Consider the following 15,807-nt stretch of genomic DNA (forward strand, 5'->3'; position numbering starts at 1 on the left):
GGGGATCTAGATTCCTGTGCGAGGCTCTGCCTGCAAGGAGTTCACATTCCCCCAGTATTGACAGAGCCGTTCCCTAGAGGATGGGTATGCTTTGATTTGGGGCCACACCGCCTGGTGCTCAGGGCTACTCCTCTGGCTTTCTCGGGGGTCGCTCCGGGCAACGCTTGAGAGAACAGGCAATGCCAGGACTCCCCCCCGGGACCCCCGTGCTCCCGGTGCTGAGCACTCCCGCTCCTCTCTGAGACACGGATCAGGCCCCTTGGCAGGAGCGCCGTGCCAGGGGCCCCTCGCCCACCCCGGTCCGTCCCCTCACGGCACTCATGGCCCTGCCCTCTCCTTCACCGGCTCCCGACAGGAGTGACTCAACCACTCCGTTCTCAGGGGCTTTTCCCTTCAATTCCTACTACCTTCGGTGTGATTTCTGCTACTCTGAAGCGTGGCCCTAGTGGACTATTATAATCTAGAAACATTCCATAAGTTCAGGATTTTGACTTTGTTTTGGATTTGGGGCCACAGTCAGCAGTGCTCAGGGCTTACTCTGGGCTCAGTGCTCAGGGATCACTCCTGGTGGTACTCAGAGGACCACAGAGGGAGCTGGGGATTGAACTCAGGTCAGCCTCATGCAAGGCAGGCCCTCTACTGGCTGAACCATCTCGCTAGCCCAGGATTTTGACTTTCTATTCCTGCTTTTGCAGTTTGTTTGTTTTGGAGCCACTCCCAGCGGTGCTCAGGGCTTAATCCTGGCTCTGTGCTCAGGGATCACTCCTGACAGGGCGTATTTCTTGGTAGGGATCAAACCCAGGCCAGCTGCATGCAAAGCAAGCACTTTCCCCTGCACGATCTTTCTGGTGGAATCACTTTATAACCCTGTGTTCCATCTCTCCTCATCCTTTCTCCCCTCCTGCTCCTAGAGTGTCATACGCGGCTCTCTCCAGCACCATCATCCCCCATGGAGCTTTCTTCCCAGCCCGAGTCCACACTCTGTCAGGGGCAGCACCTTGCCCAGGGTCTGGGAGTCGGCAAATGTTTGCTGAATTAAGTGATACCCAAGGAGGGTCGCAGCAGAACATTCTAGTTCACTCTAAGCTCTCTAGCTCAGCTCGGCTTCGGCAGAGTTTTCTCCACTCCAAACATTTCCACATTACCAACTGGAAGCTAGAAAAATCCGTGGCCTACAAGAGAGTAATTTCCTATAGTCTACCCGAGCCTCAAGAAGTGACACCCCCCCCCCCCCCTTGACTACTTCATTTACGGGTTCTTAGCAGGAGATATAAACATTCTGGAGGACTTTAAGCAGACACTACAGAGGAGGAGCACCGAGTCAAGCTAACTAACTTCCAGACGACCCCTGATCTGCGAAGCGCTCTCCGGGGAACAGCAATGCTTTACCTAAAACGCCTCCCACGCTGCTGGTTCATTTTTGCTCGAGGAGCGACGCCGTCAACGGCCATAAAGAATACTTTCCTTGGCTTGATGATGCGGAACAGCACCTCCAGGTAGTGAAAAATGTCCGCGAAGATTTTATCATCGGAAATCCTGAAGTGGACATCATCGTCGTTGGGATGGGAGCACTGGTGGATGATGCCATTCATGTCCAGGTACAGATTGTCAAACTCAGGAATCTGACAGGGGAGGAAGTAGCAGCACCGTCAGCGGCCCCAGCCACGCCAGGCGCGAGTCCAGGCGTCCCGGTGCAGACACACGGGTGACCCAACAGGAGGGAGTGGTCAGACGCAGGCGGACTCCAGGCTCAGAGGGCACACCTGCCCGGAAACCATGACCCACTGCCCCACAGAGCCCAGGAAAGCGCAGAAGTCAGAATCTGTGCGTACTCAAATCCCAGTGTCCAGTGGCAAGGGTGTGGCTCAGGGGGTCACAGAGGGCAGGAGTGAGGCACTAAGCCCAGCCCGTGGCACAGCAGGTTCCCCCGTACCCACCTGCGTGGCCCAACACCCCCTCCCCCAGCTCTTCTGGGTGTGGCTTTCACAATAGTGGCCACAAAAGAAAAAAAAAGTTTCCATTTTTCCTATTTTTTGACAATGACTTCTCAAAATTTCCATTTTTTTCTACAAATGGCAATGATATTCCTTGTCAGCGGGTTTTATTTAGATAGAATATCCTACTTTTTATTTAGTCACTGAGGTTTATAAATGACTTTTGGTCTTACTGTCTATCTTTTTTTTTTTTTAAAGGAAACAGAGTTACTTTAAATATTCAAACTATGTCAAGAAATTTACAAAGTTCTGAAAACTTGTTTCTTGCTTTTGACATATGGATCAAAGAATGTCTAAGCCTTGGCTAGCAGGCGCACCGTTTGCGGAGACTTTCTCGGCCCTGCCTCACAGTTCTTTTTCTTCTATTTAAATGTCTGTGAACCAGGATGGGAGCAACACTGAAACTCAGGCGCACTAAGGGCGCGCTGAAGCGGGCAGCGTGTTGACAAGCCAATGCAGGACTGGGAATTCCACGCCTTCTATTTGTTTTACCTTATTATAATTCTGATATGCCTTACACGCTAAAGAAATTTCCAAAGAAAAACAGAATAGACTTTCTGTGCATTCAAGATGATGATTATTAAAAGATATCTGAAAAATTCTCAAAATTTCAATGTAACTTGGGAGGGGGGCCAGGAAGGAGGGGCTGTATAAAGTGACTCCAGCTCTGGCGCCTCCTTTAAACATCCAGTTTGCAAACATGAAAGCCAGGGCAGCAGCCTGAGGGGCTGGAGCCAGAGGCCTGGGGAAGCTCAACACTGTTCGGCTCTAGTGGTCCTGATATCGCTGGGCCTGAACCCTGGAGCCAGGAAATCTCACCCAGAGAGGCCAGGACCCTGAGCTGGGAAGGCCCCTCAGCACAGAAAACTCACTACAAGGATCAAACGCTTTTGAAAATATGAGTTTTAATGAGCCAAGTTTGAAATCCTATCCTAATGGACTCATGCCATACAATGGCCTTGAAAAGATCTGGGGAGGGGGCTTGGCCGGCAATGCTAGGGCTATTCCTGGCTCTGCACTCGGATCACAGTGCTCTGAGCCAGAGGACAGTATGAGAAGGGTCTGAACCAGAGGCAGGCGTGTGCAAGGTAAGCACCATACCCCTGCACTATGGCTCCAGCCCAAGTAAAGAAATCATTTCCTGATCATCAGTAACAAAATTCCTGAAAATGGTGAAGCTCCAAGATACTTCAACCAAATGAAAACTCTGTGCAAAACAGTATTAAAACTATTGACCAGGATATATATTATCAAGTTAGTCTGAATAACAACCACACTTTCTCCACTCTAGAGCCAAGTGACTCAGGTAACCTAAACTGCTGAGCCCGAGAAGGCGGGAGCCACTGTCCCCACATCCAGAAGGAACCAGAGACCTTCGCCAAATCCTCTTCTCGGTGTCTCCCTGAACCGAAGTCGACCCACAACGCAAAGAAAACAAACATAAACGCACATTCTGCAACGACTAATAGCGCACCGTGTCACTTCCACACAGACGGACAATGCTGATCAACAGTGACGGGTGGTCACAGCGAGTTGCGAGCCCCCTTTCCTTCACACGTGTGGAACCTGCGCACACGCACCCCGGGAGTGGGGCTGCGTCCAGTTCCAGGACGGTAGGGTGCGAATCCAGCCCTTCTCTCTTCCCACCCCTTCCATTCCCTCCCACGCCTCGCGGGGGGCGACCCTGCCCATCCGATTGCATGTCTATACATGTGAATTTCTGCATGTGCGTGCGTGTCTGTGTCCGTGTAGGCATGCATGTGCGTCTGCGTGCGTGTTTGTGTCTGTGCGTGTCTGTGTCCCTGTGCGAGTGTGTCCGTATATGCATGTCCGTGTGTGTGCATGCCTGTGCATGTCCGTGTGTATGCATGCATGTGTGTGTGTGTCTCTGTGCGTGTGTGTGTCCGTGAGTATCCCTGTGTCTGTGTGCATGTCCGTGTGTGTGCCTGTTTGTGCGTGCGTGTGTGTTTGTGCGCATTTCCGTGTGTGTGCATGCCCATGCATATGCATGCGTGTCAGTGTGTGTGCATGTTTGTGCGTGTCCCTGTGTGTGCGTGTCTGTGTCCGTGTCCCTGTGTCTGTGTGCGTGTCTGTGTGTCCGTGTGCGTGTCTGTGTATCTGTGTGCGTGCGTGCGTGTCCGTGCGTGTGCACGCGGCTGCGTGCGTGTGCGTGTGTCTGGGCCGGGACCGGCTTCTGGACCTCGGTCCGGGGAGCAGAGGCAGCAGCCGCCCCGCCGGCGCGGTCCCGGGGCCGCGGTGACACTGGGCCCGGCCCGCCCCGCCCCGCCCGCCCCGCCGCCGCGCGCGCCCACCTGATGCTCCTTCACGACTTCGCTGAGGCAGGGGTACCGCTCCGAGATCCACCGGTAAAACTTGGGGACTCCCATCGCGACCGTCCGCACCGCGGGCCGCCCGGGCCAAACCGAAACCAAACGCCCCGCCGGGGCCTGCGCCGCCGCCGCCGCCTCCGGCCGTCGCCCGCCGATGACAACACGGCGCCGGGCTGCTCAGTGACAGCCACAGAGCCGGGCCGGCGGGCTAGAGCGGCCGCGCGCACGCGCACTGCCGCCGCCGCGCCCGCCGCCGCGCCCCCGCCCCGGCCGCGCGCCCCACCCCGCCGTCCCCGCCCGGCCGCGCGCCCCGCCCCGCCGTCCCCGCCCGGCCGCGCGCCCTACCCCGCCATCCCCGCCCCGGCCGCGCGCCCCGTCCAGGCTGCGCGCCCCCGCCCGGCCGCGCGCCCCACCCCGCGAGGGCCCGTCTGCACTGTAGTCCAGAGACGCCTCTACGTGGGCGGGAGCTTGTTCCTTCGGGGAACTCAGACGTGGCCTCAACACCCGTCTAGACACGTCCCTTTCCCGGGCCGGACGCCTCCCAGCGCGAAGGGGCACGGAGCCCCCTAACCGCCCCGGACTCCCCACCGGCCGGGGATACAATGTTTCCCTCCTGCCCCCGTCTCGATACTGTTTCCCCGCACTGCCCAGCGTTCCCGGACAGAATTCCATCGAAAGAACGCGAATGCTTTCTAGTTTCCCAGTTGGCCACCGAATAAGCCCACCGCTTGTGTCAGTCTACAGGAAACATGCAAGGATTCCCAGTCAGCGCCAGGAAATCCTCAGCCCTCCCCAGCCGCTAGATTCAGCCTCTGGGACCCCTCCAGGATGGCAGCAGCCGTCGAGTTACAGAATGTTTTCATATTTCTCTCCCGTGGCTTATGTTTTTTCTCCTGACAATTTAAAAATCATACAAAATGTTTTATTAAGTGAACTTGAGGTGCTCCTTCTCTATTTTATAGACTCTCAATGCTGTGAGGGCTAAGGAAGTAGCTCAGAACAAATTTAGCACAGTATTTACTCAGAATTATTTTTGGCTGAAACCTTCACGTTAACCAGTACTTAAAAGAAAAGCAAAACTGTAAAATGAAGTGATGCTGATTTGTTTCTTACAAAAACATTTTTTTAGAACCTAAGAGACAGTCTGTTGTGTATGCAGGGACAGCACAGGTCTGGGAGCTTACCCGGGCAGGATCCCCGGCCCACTTCTGGGAGTGTTCCCACACACAGGGGCAGGAATAAGCCCTAACCTAAAACAACAAAACCACCCGGCACAATATGTTCAATTTCTCACACAAGAGAAATTGAGAACTTAATACATACAAAATTCTCGTTCAAGTTATCATACACAATGAACTGGAGTGATAACACAGTGAGTTGGGTGTTTGCCTTGCACGTGGCCTACACAGATTCGATTCCTCTGACTCTCTGGGAGAGACTGGCAAGCTACCCTTGGTGTATTTGATGTGCCAAAAATAGTAACAATGAGTCTCACAATGGACACATTACTGGTGCCCTCGAGCAAATCGATGAACAATGGAACGGCTGTGCATCATACACAATATATATTAAGAAAACAGTTTATTTTTAATGACATATATTAGTTTAAATATTAACAATGAAGACATAAATAGCATTTGCTCTGAGAACATACTCATACTGTACTTTGGAACGGAACATGTAACAACCACACATTCCTTACACCCACTTTCGATTTAACCTTCTTGGCAGTGACTCCATTTCACATATACGGGGTCCAGCCCAGGTACATCTGGCACAGCAGGTTTTCGTCAGTGGCTTCCTGAATCAGGTAGTGGACATGTCCCTCAATGGACAGCGGCAGCCCGGTCACTCTGTTTCGGGTCTTGATTACACCTTGCAGTCTCTGTTCGATGTCAAGAACGTGGGTCTTGGCCTAAAAGAGAAACAATGAAAGTTTCAAGGGCTAAAGGACCACGTGGATTTTTATAACCTGGATCTACGACCTTTCTGTTATCTAACAATTGTTTTGACTGCTTTGGGAACACAGTCATTGGTGTTCAGGCTCACTCCTGGTAGGCTCAGGACTACATCTGTTGCAGAGGGCTGAACCCAGGTCAGCCTCATGCAAAGTAAGTGTCCCACCACTTCCTCTCTAGCCCCTGTTAACGACTGTTAATGCCATTTTGTTCATTACTACTTTATAAAAGCAAACAAACAATGAATGAAACAAATCAAGTAACCTGAGGTGCCGATTTTGAAGCTTGTAATATTGATACTATAACATTATCAATATCTTGAATATTTTGCTATATTCTATATTTTTCTATGAAAATACCAGGGACTGTCTCCCACATTATAATTCTAGAAAGACAAAACCTGAAAATCTTTAGAACTTAAAAGTTTTTAAATTATTCAAATATTTTGAATGTTATTAAATTTTAATTTTATATTAAATGTCTACTAGTCTAAATATGCAATATTTAGATATTTTAATAACAGTAACAATACAACAAATGCCTAATATTCAGATTATGCTTGTGTGTGCAAATGACAATTTTAATTTAGTTTCTTGGAAGTCTACAAATTTCCCTCATTGTTGAAAGCTTATCACATCTTAAAATTTATTTTTTGCTTATTAAGAATAACTGTAAATTCTGAGGCTTCAATATTAGTGAGTAAATTGCTACAAATTAAAGCTGAGAATGAAAGTTGTGTAAGTTCAGGCCATTTGGATTCAAGTTCTTTTCACTTTTTTTTCCATTTTGGGTTTTTGAGCCACACCCTGCAGTGCTAAGGGACTAGCCTCTTTGTTTAGGGGTGCCTTGGTCCGCTCCTGGTGGGGCTCAGGAGTTCAAAGCCAGGCCTTCTGCATGCAACATGGTGTTCCCTCTCCACAACCCGGCTTCCTCCCTAACCGTGAAGAGTCTTCAGCTAAAAAAGTATGGGAGCTCTTTCAATCACGTATGTGATAACCCTTAACATTGTAGTAAAGGTACGGAGTTTCAGGCAGACTGAGATTTCAGAGCCTTCGTGATTACTCATCAGCAGTACTCAGACTCACCGCCACTCACACAGGCAGTATCAGCTCTGACGCCCACCTTCCCACTCACCTTTTCATTGACAACTTCCCCAGTCTCATTGAGGGAGGCTTTGGAATGTCCTTTCACGGGTTTGCTCCACTCCACAAGGGGATCGTGCAGGAAAGTCTTCAGGACACTAAGATGGAACCGGCATATGGTCACGGCACATGCTTATCTTTGTAAAAATCAGGCTCTAGCCTCAACACTTGGGTGTAAGAGGAAGTAAAGGATGAGACAGAGAGTAACACACATCTGCATCTTCCAGTGAGTGTGTGCAGTCAGTGGTTTGGGGCCAGGGAATGGAGGGAAAGAACAGGAAGAGGCAAAACGGAGGTGTTCTTGGGGAGTAAGACGAGCTCTGGAGCGCCTGGTGTTTACTGGGGTCTGGTGAGTGAGTCTGCATCGAATGAGGGAAACACAGGTCCTGCTGGATCTCCCCGAAACACGCGGTGCAGAATGAATAAGGGCAGTGGAAGGAGTCCAGCTGACACGGCCCCTAACACTCCAGGAGTGCGGCCTGCACAAAGAGCCAGGAGTAAGCCCTCACCGCCCGCCAGGGTTGGCCCCAAACAGAACAAGGGATACATGTACGTGTGACAGTGTGAACAATGCACGAAACAGGTGAAGTGAGCGGAGAGAAATACGAAAGCCGTGACTCGACTCGTCTGTGACACGCCCCAGAGAGGCGGCTGCCAAGACAAAGCGCTTGTGGGAGCAGGCGAGGCAGGGAAACGGGGCGCAGGCTCACTCTTTTCCTGGGAGATGAAGAGCAACAGCAAGGGCCGTGCAGCTGAGAAGGGTTTGGATTTGCATCTGCTGTGAATTGATCTCCGCGATATGCTGAGTTAACACAGTTACAGGTACTCTTCTAAGGGGATTGTCTTGTTTTGTTTTTGGCCACACCCAGCAATGCTCAGGGGTTACTCCTGGCTCAGCACTGCTGAATCACTCTTGGAGGTGCTGGGGGACCACATGGGATGCCGGGGATCGAACCCAGGTTGGCCATGTGCAAAGCAAACATGCCGTCTGCTATGCTGTCTCTCCGCCCTAGTGAGAATTTTTAAGATCAAAGATACAATAGTCTTAATGAACCTTAGTAGTCACGTGCACTCTTCACCCCCATGCCAATCTGTACCTTTGACTACCTGAACCCCCTTCACCCATCCCACTCTCTCCACCTCTGGTGGCCACCAAGCTATTCTCTACATTTCTAAGCTCAGTCTGTGGTGGTTTTGGTTCATTAGGATTCTCTATGTAGGTAACAAATATCACACATCTATGTCTGGCTTATTTCTCTTAACACAGTACCTTCATGGTCCAGCCAGGCCTCGCAAATGGCAAGCCTCCTTTTTTAGAGATGAATGATAATCTGTTGGATAACACTGGGTTGTCCTTGCTGCTCACAGGGAGCTTAAGGTTTACTGAGCCACTCCCAAAACAGTGCACTGAGGCACACCCAATTCCATCAGGCACTAATAATCCTACATTGCTTTTCTCTTTCCTTTATGTCACGGGTATCGTTTATTTAGCAACGTCCTTTTTGTATAGGCACAGGAAGACAGCTGATGCTGTGCTATGTAACATGGGAGTTAACTGACTCCAAAATAATATTTACTCCTGGGCATCTGTATGTACTTGACTTAAGCCTCAGCTGTCCTTAGTTCCTAGCACCCCAAGAGCAGGGTTCCGAAGAGGGACTGGATGGACTCCGGGTAGCTGTGAGCTACCCTACTGTAGAAATGGCCAGGCCAACCACCATAATACTTAATTATGTTAAGAGCACAGTCATGGACAAACTCTGTCATGACCCAAAAAGAGGTAACTGAATAAGGACCCTGCTGGGGTTAGGAAAACTAACCTGGCCTGAGGACTGTGGTCTGGAATATACAGTGAAATGTCCCCAGGAAGAGCCAAACTTTAAGCTTAATATATCTCTTACTGTGCTCATACAAAAGGACATTGCTAGAAATATTATAAGAAGTAAATTTACTATAACTGTTTAAATGGATTACTAGCTGAGGAAAAGAGAAAGCAATACACCCTGGAATCCCGCCCTTGGGCGGATCTCCTACTAATCTGGAGTAATCTCCTTAGATGAGATTTTGTCCCTGAGTTAATCTCCTGAGGGAGTGGTCTTTGCCTCTCTTTGTTCTTATGATAATGTCCAACCCGACCTTTGTATCCCCGCCCTACATGATTCTTATAGAACTAGGCTGTAGAGGGTAAGAAACAACTAAGCTGGCAGAAGACATGGGGGCTGTAGAGAGAACTATGCTGGCAGAGACATGCAGGCTGGCGAAGGGACTGTAGGAGGCAAACTAGACTCTGGGAGGGAGAGCTGTTGATGCTGAGGACTGAACAGAACAGAGATGAACAGAACAGAAAACAGAACAGAACAGAAGAACGAGACTAGACATTAGGGAAGGAAAACAGAACTACTCTGGAGAACGAGACTCTGGGACTGGACTCTGGGAAGGAGAGCCTGAGAGGGAGATGCTGAGAAGGAGATGCTGAGGGGAGAAGCTGAGAGACAGATGCTGAGGAGATGCTGGGAAGGAGAGCCTGAAAGGGAGATGCTGAGAGGAAGATGCTGAGAGACAGATGCTGAGAAGGAGATGCTGAGGGGAGAAACTGAGAGGGAGATGAAGACTAGACGCTAAGGTCTATATGTTGAAGACGTATAGATGAGGAGATGCTGGAAAGGAGAGCCTGAGAGGGAGATGTTGAGAGGAAGATGCTGAGAAGGAGATGCTGAGAGGGAGATGCTGACAAGCAGATGCTGAGAAGGAGATGCTGAGGAGATGCTGACAAGCAGATGCTGAGAAGGAGATGCTGAGGAGATGCTGAGGAGATGCCGAGAGGGAGATGAAGACTAGATGCTAAGGTCTATATGTTGAAGACGAGGGGGAGACTGAGACTGAGACTCTGAGATCTGCAAGGAGACTAGGACGATGGAACTGATGACAGGGACTACGGCCAAAATGACTACGACTGCGCTGTAAAGGGAGAGACTGGACGATGCCAGGAGGAGAGAGAAATAAACTGATTGCCAACCAGCCTGGGCCTGGTTCCCGTCCCTTGGCCATCGTCCGGCCCGGGGAGGCAGCTCTTGACCACCAAATGCTCAAATCTTGAGCATCCAGCCTGTTCTGCCACCGTTTTTCTTCTAATATTGGAACTTACAATAGTTCACTGCGGATACACACATTTTCTATTTTTGTGGGGGAGGTTTGGGGCCATACTTAGCCGCGATATGCAACATTTTCTTCATCATTTGTCCAGCCAGGGACACTCAAGTACCTTCCATAGTCTGGAAGCACTATAAAAAAGGGCTACAAGGAACTGTAAATTTTTACTTTTATTTGGATGTAGGGGCTGGGGGGGGGGGGGGCGTGGCCACTCCTGTTTCAGTGCTCAGGCTTCCACACACTACTAGGGAGCAAACATGAGTCTCCTGCATGCAAAACATGTGCTCCAGCCCACTGAGTTATCTCTCTGGACCAGTCAATTTTATCTTAAAACACTATTATTTTAAAAATCTACTTCAACAAATGTGAAGTTCTATATAAAAAAAATCTTAGAAGTCAATAAGGTAATAACAGTAACTCAAGGTTACTGTTAAACTTTTCCCAAAAAAAATCTTAGAAGTCAATAAGGTAATAACAGTAACTCAAGATTACTGTTAAACTTTTCCCAAAATATCGACGATTACCTCATTAAAGGCTCTCTCTGATCGCGCATCAGCCTCATTGTAACTTCACAAGCTCTTCGAAAAAGACCTTCTGTGCCCATCGGCCCCATGCCATTAACCATATTATGTGTCAAGCGAAATGGAACAATTTCTGGAACTTCAAATGTTTCTCCCTTAAAAACAACGAATTTTTAAAAAGAATGTTAGAATTTTTTAAATCTTGATGCAAAAATTAAAATTTCATGCTTAGGCTCTTATACAAAAGACACCCTTAAAATATTAGTATGCGTGGGGCTGGAGTGATAGCACAGCGGGTAGGGCGTTTGCCTTGCACGCGGCCAACCCGGGTTCGAATCCCAGCATCCCATATGGTCCCCTGAGCACCGCCAGGGGTAATTCCTGAGTGCAGAGCCAGGAGTAACCCCTGTGCATCGCCAGGTGTGACCCAAAAAAAAGAAAAAAAAAATATTAGTATGCGTAACTATATTACAGACACATGTAATGAAAGAGTCATCTAATTCTACCTTTACTCTTGGGAAAACGAGACACAAGCCCTTAAGAAGATCTAGGATTACAGATTCTGCTTTCACAGAAGTACTGCAGTGGAGAGCACAGAGGAACTTTAGGCATTCAGCATTTAGTCTTCTGTTGACTTCCTTAATGTCTTATATACTACAAAGGACAAACAACTATGCTCACATTTTCCTACTCTACACCAAGGTAAGTTATCTGCTCACTATCCCTCAGAAATGTAACACGTGACAGAATGAAGTTCTGTTAACTTACTTTCTGACACACTAACCAGCCTTTCCAAGGATTATTTATCCCCTGCAGAATCTGAGTCTTGTGGGATGCTTTCTTAGCAAAGATAACTTCAAAACTCTGAATAATTTCTGTTGTACTTTTGGAACCCATTACATTAAATACTATTCTGTTTCTCTAAAACTAAATCTCAGGAAAATGAACTTTTTCTTCTCATGTAACTAATAGACTTGGAACTTGTACCTATGCCTTTGAACTTCAGGTTCAGTGTTAGTTTCCACACTCATTAGAGTTCTTCTCATCCTAGACAGTCTTACTAAGGGCCGGGAAACCCACCGACTAACCCCCTGGGCAAGCCCTCGACGTGAGCCGACTGGGAATGTAACTGCTCCCTACAGCCATGTCTGGGGAGAAAGACTAGCGGGAAAAGGAAACGGGAAGAAAACACAACTGGATCAGGGCACTCACCTTATTGAAGAGACAGTTGAAATCCACGTGCACACATTCCCCCGTGAAAGAGTCAAAGAGAATGTTCTCCCCGTGACGGTCTCCGAGCCCCAGGATGTAACCAACCATTGACATGACTGCGGTGGATCGGCAGTACGCCGACCTGCTGCTGTACCTGAGGGAAACGCAACGCAGCCTGTTTGCCCTCTAAGCGCACGACCGAGAGCACTGTTCAGAACCCCCGGCCAGAACCATGCATGACACTCTTGGTAGCGTACCATGATGTAGGATCGGGGAATGTTCTCAAAAACCACTCATGAAAAACAGGAGGATGCCGAGGCAGAAGAAATTCTCGAAATACTTTGAGTTTTTCAGACAGAGCTGCAGCCTTTGGTAACATACACTGGCGAAGTTCTTTTCCTGTCATATAAACACCTGCGAGCAGAGTGATTTTCCTTACTTATACAAGTCGAACAAGAGGGAATTCTTTTCGTTAAAGCAAGACAGAACCTGTCTAGTTAAATAGTTGTGTTTACCTCAAATTGTTATTCAAAAGCAAATGAAAAAATTTTGAGTTATTCCAAGGCAAGTTTCGCATCTGCTACTATAATGCGATGATGAAACAGATTATTTTCCCTTTGTGAATTTATCCAGTGTGAAGCCTCTTAAAGAAAATGTTACCTAAAACCAATGTTGTGGGATCAAGGAACTCTGAAAGATGATGCAGGAGAAACACACTGTGACCAGTGCACCTGCATTGTGAAATGCTGCAGCCCTCCCTGAAGATCAGAGATAACTGATAATTAGCAGGCAGGATACAGGGCCACAGCAAACGAGTACAAAGACACCAGCAAAGATGATCTGAGCTAACACTCTGTGCCAACTAGCCTCTAGGATTCGCTGCACAGGGCCTGAGAGCCAGGACGGGCGGTCTGGCGTTTGCTTTGTGCTGCAGACTCTGGCCTGACTCCTGGCACTGAGTCAGGTGTCTCTGAGCACAGACTCAGGCAGAGGCCCTGAGCACTGCCAGGCGTGGCCCAAACCACTTCCCCCCAGGCTCTGAGAGATACGTTACGTGAGTTTTGACACTACCAAACACAGGAGTAGCCAGGCTTGTTAACAATAACAAAACAGGGGCAGGAGCAAGAGTACAGTCGCCAGGCTCCTGCCCTCGGACAGCTGAGTTGGGTTTGCTCCCTGCATCCAATATCCTGAGCCGAGCAGAAGTGATTCCGGAGTGCAGAGCCAGGAGTAACCTCTGAGCACCCACCGTCGGTGTAGCCCCAAACAAACAACAATAAAGTAATGCGTACGACATTCTTAGCACAATAACATAACACAGGGATTTTTCATTGTAACTTCTTGCTCTGAGTGAAATTTCGACTCAGACGCATCTGGTCTGTGCCCAGGTAGTCAGTTAGGCTGAGGGTGGCCGTCAGGGTGGGTCCTTATCTCCTGTGTGCGGTGCCCTGAGAAGAGGAAACGGAGCTCACAGGCCAAGCGAGAGCGCCAGCAGTGCTGCGGGGAGCACTAGAACTAAGGGGAAGATGGGGGAGACTTTGTTCTAGAGCTTTCAGGAATATCCAGGCCCTACTGGGTACTGAATTCGGATTCCTAGACTCCAGAACTTTAGGAGAGCAAATTCCTGTTGTTTGTAACTAGTTTGTGATACTCTGTTTCAGTAGCCTAAGGAAACTAGAAACTTATTTCCTACTTCACTCTGATCACTTGATTTACTTATATATTTTTAATGAATCACAATATATGTGAAAAACTTTCTATTTAAAATAATTTAGACCTAAGAAAATTGCATAGATAGTGCAAAAAGTTCTGCCATATTCTTCACTTTAATTTTTCTATTTTAAAATCAATAGAAATGTTTTTAGTAATCACACTGGATGCAATTACACTTGGATTTTCTTAATAACCACATCTTTTAGTATAATTCTCTATCACTATATCACTGTCATCCCAGCGATCATCGATTTTCTCGAGTGGGTGCCAGTAACGTCTCCATTCGTCCTAGCCCTGAGACTCTTTGACCAGTGTTTTATATTTACTGAAAGTAAAATGTTAAAAAAAATTTGTCTGTAATATTTTTTATCTGTGGACAAGCCTCATGCATGAAGGAACCGGCAGAGGAGCCCAGGTGTGCGGGACCCACGGCTGAGATTCTCAAGCCTGCTCGGATCGGGACTCGGTCTCCTCCACCCAGACGCCCCATTTTCCAGTATATTTATCTAAACGAGGAAATTTATTTCACAGTATTATTATAAAACCTTATTCAAATTTCACGAACTGACCACCACCATCCCTGAACGGGCCGGACAACAATCCAGCCACACACTGCCTTCACTTGTCAGGTCTCCTTAATGCCCTCAAATATGATGTTTCCCCAGTGTATTTTTTTGGGGGAGGTGGGGACCACCCTAGGAGCTAGGGGCTTACTCCTGACTGCACTCAGGGGTCACTCCTGGGGGGTGGTGGACCATATGCGGCGCCCAGGCTACAACCCAAGTCGGCTGCGCCGAGGCAAGTGTCCTGCCTGCTGTGCTATCTCCCTGGCCCCAGTGGGTCAGCGGATTGCTATCTTCGTAATTAATAAGCAGCTTGTAAGGAAATGCTTTGATATTCGATAAACTATTTTTTACTTCTCGTTTAATTTTATTCTATTAATTGCAATATCAGTAAATCTTGCCTGCAACAATTATATTGTACTATTTGCCAATCTGTGATTTTTTACTTCCATCCTTAATCTACACTAATTCATTGATTCAGTCACTTATTTATGTCATGTAGATTCATGCCTTCATGCCAATTTTATCCCACTGATTATAATCTAATCTATACTCTGTTGTTCAAATATCTCAAACTTGGCCAGTGGGAAACTTGAATTCCACTTTAATATGTTCAATTTCATAAAAGCCTTTTTTTTTTGAGAATGGCTTTCAAAAAGCCATTCTCTAATAAAAAATGTTTTTATTTACTGAAGACTAGTATAACATATTAGCAGTTACAGAATTGCTAATACCTCTTGTGAAAAAAATTTTGTTTTTTTTTTTTTTTTTTGGGTCATACCCGGCAATGCTCAAGGGTTACTTCTGGCTCATCACTCAGGAATTACTACTCCTGGCAGTGCTTGGGGGGCCATATGGGATGCTGGGAATCGAACCCAGGTTGGCCTCGTGCAAGGCAAATGCCCTCCCTGCTATGCTAACGCTCCAGCCCTTCTTGTGAAAAAAATTTTACACACATTTCTGTAGGCCATTTCTGAACATAAGAATTATATATCAAAGTGCTTCTTTATATAGAAGATTACTTGTCTAGAATCTTACTACAGTTCTATAAAAAGAAATACCGGGCCACAGAGCTAGTACAGGAGATAAGAAACACAAAATCGTGTTTCTCACGAGACTGGCCCTAATCAGTCCCAGGTGCCACCAGGAGTGATCCCGGACTAGACAGGAGTAAGCCCTGGGACAGCCCCTGGGGCCCCCCAAAGATCGCACAACACTGCTAAC

At 48.1% G+C, this 15,807-nt stretch overlaps 2 protein-coding genes across 3 annotated transcripts in view; both read right to left on the reverse strand.

Moving 5' to 3' along the window:
• XRN1 (5'-3' exoribonuclease 1) overlaps positions 1-4,562 on the reverse strand; it is a 60,099-nt gene extending 55,537 nt beyond the window's left edge. Inside the window, exons 1-2 of the mRNA XM_055127134.1 lie at positions 4,307-4,562; positions 1,390-1,622 (exon numbers count right to left, since the gene is read on the reverse strand). Coding sequence (XP_054983109.1) covers positions 1,390-1,622; positions 4,307-4,381 — 308 coding nt within the window. The 5' untranslated portion in view covers positions 4,382-4,562. The remainder of the gene's footprint in view (positions 1-1,389; positions 1,623-4,306) is intronic.
• Positions 4,563-5,888: 1,326 nt separating this feature from the next.
• ATR (ATR serine/threonine kinase) overlaps positions 5,889-15,807 on the reverse strand; it is a 90,313-nt gene continuing 80,394 nt past the window's right edge. The window contains exons 43-47 of one of the 2 annotated variants that reach the window (XM_055128704.1): positions 12,565-12,721; positions 12,308-12,461; positions 11,099-11,250; positions 7,417-7,522; positions 5,889-6,239 (exon numbers count right to left, since the gene is read on the reverse strand). In XM_055128704.1, the coding sequence (XP_054984679.1) occupies positions 6,066-6,239; positions 7,417-7,522; positions 11,099-11,250; positions 12,308-12,461; positions 12,565-12,721 (743 nt within the window). In that variant the 3' untranslated portion in view covers positions 5,889-6,065. Of the gene's footprint in view, positions 6,240-7,416; positions 7,523-11,098; positions 11,251-12,307; positions 12,462-12,564; positions 12,722-15,807 lie in introns of those variants that run through there. The other variant, XR_008628646.1, reaches the window with a different exon arrangement.

The sequence above is a fragment of the Sorex araneus genome, chromosome 2 (genome assembly GCF_027595985.1).
Source record: "Sorex araneus isolate mSorAra2 chromosome 2, mSorAra2.pri, whole genome shotgun sequence".
Lineage (NCBI taxonomy): Eukaryota > Metazoa > Chordata > Mammalia > Eulipotyphla > Soricidae > Sorex > Sorex araneus.